This window comes from Alligator sinensis, unplaced genomic scaffold, assembly GCF_000455745.1.
Source record: "Alligator sinensis unplaced genomic scaffold, ASM45574v1 scaffold117_1, whole genome shotgun sequence".
Classification (NCBI taxonomy): Eukaryota; Metazoa; Chordata; order Crocodylia; family Alligatoridae; genus Alligator; species Alligator sinensis.
Window position 1 is genome coordinate 1,034,493 of NW_005841855.1, and position 5,003 is coordinate 1,039,495.

At 37.1% G+C, this 5,003-nt stretch overlaps 1 protein-coding gene across 12 annotated transcripts in view; it reads right to left on the bottom strand.

The window, feature by feature from the left end:
* The window catches only part of ZNF521 (zinc finger protein 521), a 294,631-nt gene that overhangs the window by 129,908 nt on the left and 159,720 nt on the right, over window positions 1-5,003 (bottom strand). Inside the window, exon 6 of one of the 12 annotated variants that reach the window (XM_025214028.1) lies at window positions 4,146-4,261. The exons of the other annotated variants lie outside the window; for them this stretch is intronic. Within the exon in view, the coding sequence (XP_025069813.1) occupies window positions 4,218-4,261 (44 nt within the window). The 3' untranslated portion in view covers window positions 4,146-4,217. Of the gene's footprint in view, window positions 1-4,145; window positions 4,262-5,003 lie in introns of those variants that run through there. 12 annotated transcript variants of the gene reach the window in all.

A 5,003-nucleotide genomic window follows, 5' to 3' on the forward strand; every position in this document is an offset into this window, starting at 1 on the left:
ACTAACATAACATTTAGTTAAAGTATTGCTCATGCCGGCCATCCATATCAATCATCTTATGTATTTCACCTTTCTAAATACAGCTTCTTCATGGGTCTAAACCATAGGAATCAGTACATAGCCTGAGCAATAGAAAGGGTCCCGGTGATACCCCTCAGAACCGGAGGAAAGAAATCTTTTGTCTAGGCCTGGGGAGCCATTCTTTACTGGCAGTACCCCTGTGCCATCTGTAGTCCATCCCTACCTTGGGCACCATTTGGTCCAATACCCAGTTGGACTCACCATGTTTTTGCATACCCAGAACATGAACAGAATAAAGGGGCGTGCATCAGGGAAAATTTGTGAGCCCCCAAAATGCAGGAGTACACACCCTGCATACAGAGCCTGGAACCCCTTGTAGGGTGACACAAGAGCGGCTTCTTAATTTATTTTAAATAGGCAAAGTTATATTTTAAGCTAAGACCTTTTAATTATTATACATATTTATTGAGGATTAATTAGCATGTAACAAGAATCTACAACACAGAGACATTTATCAAAGATGACTAGGTTTCTAATGATCAATTATTGTTTGATTAACATCATACAACAACTGTCTTATTAAATCTCTATTTCAAATCCTGGAGACCTAAGAGTGTTATATATTGATTTACTATGTTAATCTTAGAACAGGGTAGCAATTGATCTTTGCCCTTCCACCACCCTAACTCAAAAAGTGTCTGTTGTTAAAGCCTGTATATTGCAAATGCTTTAAAAAACATTATACTGCAAGTTGTTTTTTTTAATGTTATAGTCCTGTTTTATTATTCCGTGCAAATAACCTCAACAGAGCTTTCTTTTAATGCTGACAAAAATGGGAGTCAGTTAGAACCCTTAATCTGAAAAGCGGGAATTGATTCAGGTGTTTTGTGGGTGTGAAATCTGCTGAATGCATTTATGCCATGTTATCCCGCACTTCATTTAGAAAATATGCCATGCTACAACCATTTCAAGAACTGAAACATAATTTTTACTTATGTGCTGCAAAATGCCTTAAAATCCCATTTGAATATACAGCAAGGTTTTGAGGGAACCTTTGCTAAATATTTAACAGCACTATTGGCTTATTAAATACTATAATGTGAAAGCCATGAAAGGATGATATACAGTGCTTGCCATTTTTTTCACTTAACACTGGTGCTCATTTTGAACACTGTACAAGCCCATTCATCAACAGAACTGATGCATTCTAAAAAGTACTCCTTCTTAGCAGATAAATGTGGCCAAAGCACCTTTTTATTAAAATAGGGCTAAAATTTCTCTGGTTAATTGCAGAACGTGTGTTTCACTCTGGCTAGAAAAAACTCAGAAACCAATTTAAAAGGGGACATTTAAAAATGAATAAATGATACAATGAAGCCATGTTAGCACAAAATATGCTGTTCAGATGAAAGGTAACCTTGAAAAAAGAGCTAGGTACAGTACACATGCAGTTTCAGTTTATCATATATAGGAACTGCATGGCTGCCCATTTTACAGGAGGAAAATTGAATAAATTTCTATGTACATCAAAATGCAACTGACAACTAGGTAATACACTGACAATCACATTAAAATATATAGATTATATAGGAAATATTTTATTAAACACCTTCATTAAAACAGAATCAAAGTATATGCAACTTAGTTCATAGTGATAGACAGATAAATATATATGGTGTGAATGACTGAAAACAAATTTAAATCCACAATGAGATATATTAAAATAAACTAACAGAAGAAAGGTCTCTCGCCATGGAATTGCCTCCAGAGTGTGCATTTATTCTGTAAACCCTAACAATGATTATCTGTCCTTCCAGTTCTCAGTGGAGACTCCTGCTTTTTGAAAATGTCTTGTGGTGACTTACTAAATTCAGGCTATTTCAATTAGTATTACTGCACATTAAAAATTAATTGTATTAAAGAATGGATTAAGGTTTAAATTTCAATTCTAGAGTGTATGCGCTAGAAATGACAGCTAAAAATCAATGCTCCCTGGCCCATCATCGGAAGTATGTACGACCAAATAGTGTGGAACTGGCGTCACTGATGCAGCAGTTTTAAAAGACTTGATAGTTCAATTCAAGGTGTGTCAGTTCTAATTCCTGATTTAAATTTGAATGCTACACAGTCACAATGTTAAGCAAAAGAAGAGTGGGATGAAAAACAAGTTGTACTGCAGCAGCAAAAAAAAACAAACAAAAAACTGAACACAGTCCCTAAAAAGACAATAAAACCCAACTTGCTTGTCAAATAAAAATTCATGTATACAGTACCACCAAAGAAAGATTTTGACAGAATAAGCACCTGAATTATTTCATCCTAAAAAAAAAAGATTTTGTTATTTAGGGTGTGTTTTTCAACACATAAACCTGTGATAACAAATTAGGTCTTTCTCCTACAAAAACATAACCATGTGTATGGCTTTACCACAGTAGTTCTGTGGAAGGCACTCATCTGAATAATATTATATGGTTATGTCTGTGTTTACAGGAGCAGGGCCTCATAACTGAAATTCAGAGGTGCACAGAGGGGTTGAGAGAGACTCTCCGTACCACGTTAAAATACATCGACAGGGATGAGTTGAGGCTGCAGGTTAAAAAAATGAACCCTAGGTCTCTAATGGTCTGATAGTGGGGCTGGACAGAACGGTGCTAAGGGAGCCAGCCATGAGACCCCACTGGACTACACAGTTACTAGAATTCCCCTAGAAGAACTCTAGTAGCTGTACAGGTCATGCAAGGAGGGCTGCAATTTCTGTTCCTTTCCAAGGACTGAAGGGAAACTCAGCATGCTGGGGGGTTGTTTTTGGCACAATAGCACACAGGGCAATTATTTGTTATATATGTGGTGAAGTGAATGACTGTGTTCCATTTTACCATCTGAAAAATCTGTAATAATTTGCTCTTATGATTAGGGCTGCTTCTGAAACCATTGTGGCATACAGCCTGTTTGCTTGTAGGGTACCCTATCACATTGTGGAAGGCTGTATTTGTATCTTGGTACAATTTAGAAAGAAAAAATATCTTTAATAAAAAAACTTAAAAAAAAACATAAAAAAATCTCTAAGCTGAAAGTGAATCTTTCTGGAGATGCTTTAAAATCACACTGCAAGATCATAAATTTGTTACATTCTTTCTTTTAACTTGGAAATTGTCAAAAGCAAGGAAGGAACTAAAAGGAAAAAAAAATCCAGTTGCCACACTCTCCTGAATTGTAAAATGTGTAGGGGATAAAGGAATGGAGAAAACAAACTATACCTGCCATAAATTAAATATTGTTTCAGTTTAAAAATGGTTAGTGAGAAACGTCTGTCATTTTTATCAGCAACAAACTCATTTGTTTAAGGGGTAGATGATGAAGAACACTATGAATTTAGTCAACAAACAAAACTGGCATCAATAAAGTACTGCAAAGCCACCCAGGATACCAGAGTTTGGAATTGAACTGTGAATGGTGTTTACCTAAGAGAAAAGATGATGTCCACAATGTTTCTAAAAATCCCCTGTGCTTCACTGATGTCCAACAGCAAATTCAGCACCAAGAGAGTTAAGAAGATGGGAAGTAATAACAACAATAAAAAAATAATCTGGTGCAAATGGACCCCAAGGTGTAGTAGTCATCCCCATGCAACAATCACCCTTCACTGCAATTTACTGATGTTGCTTCATTACAATACAGCATATAAAGGGGGCAATATTCTCGCTCACTATTTAAAGCTACATGATCTGCAGCACCAGCTATATCTGGTATTGGCCCAGAATCATAGCTAAAGAAATGACAATTTCAGTGGAGTCTACTTAGAAGTTCTTGTCAACATGCAAGCGTGTATATGTATACACCATTCGTGCATGTGTGTGTGTGTGTGTGTGCGCCTGTATGTGCATGAGAGCAAGTTTCTTTTGAAGAAACAGTAGGCCAAGATTCTCTACCAAGGTGAAAAATGTGATTGTATAATTCAATAAAACACAAAAGAATAGGAATAGAGAAATGTAAAAGGCTTAGGCCAAGAAGAAAAGACATATTTTTAATCAAGAATTGAAAATAGATGGGAATAGACAGTCAAAGATACAAAAGGATTTTTTTAGGCTACATTATAAGACCACAGAAGAAATGGCTTTTGCACCAACAGCAACAATGGCGGTGATAAGAGAGTCAGATTCTCTGCAGCTGTAAACTAGATCCTTTGACTTATGGGCTCAATTTATAACGGTTGAGTTACTGGCTTCTTTGAGAGGAGGAGCTGAAAGAAAGACAAGCCATAATATCAAGAAAGTGAAGGCAAGAAATGAGGGCAAGTAATAGGGGACAGAGCACGATAAACTGAAAGGGGGACTTTTAATTGGTTTCTGAAATGAATAAGAAACAATGGAGTTGTTTGTGGCTGTTGGTGATGCAGTGGCAGGAAATAATTTTCTACCCAGGCTGAGCAATAATAAATTATACAAGCAATAAAATACTTATTATAATATCATAAATGACATTATAGTAGCTTTTTTGTAGTCAAGGCACTTTATATACACTACCCAATTTATTCTTGAAAGGCACCTGTAATTTGGTATTACCCTCATCTGCAAAACAGAGAAGAGAGCTTAAGTGACTCAACCAAGGCTATGGAGTAAGTCAGCCTAAACATTGTAATTGCAGCTTGGATTTCCTCCTCCCTTCATGTTCTCTCAACCACATTAACTTTTTGATCTGTAGAGCAAAGAGGTTGGAAAGAAGGTAGGCTGAAAGGAGTGGCAGTCAAAATAAGAAGAGATATAGTTTCATAGATTTCATAGACATTTGGGTTGGAAGGGACCCCGGAGGATCATCCGAGTCCAGCCCCCTGCCCCAGGGGCAGGAAGTCAGCAGGGATCATAGGATCCCAGCAAGATAAGCATCCAAATGTGTCTTGAAGGCATTGAAAGTGGGTGCTTGAACCGCCTCTGGCGGCAGTCTATTCCAAACCTTGGGGGCTCAGACAGTGAAGAAGTTTTAGT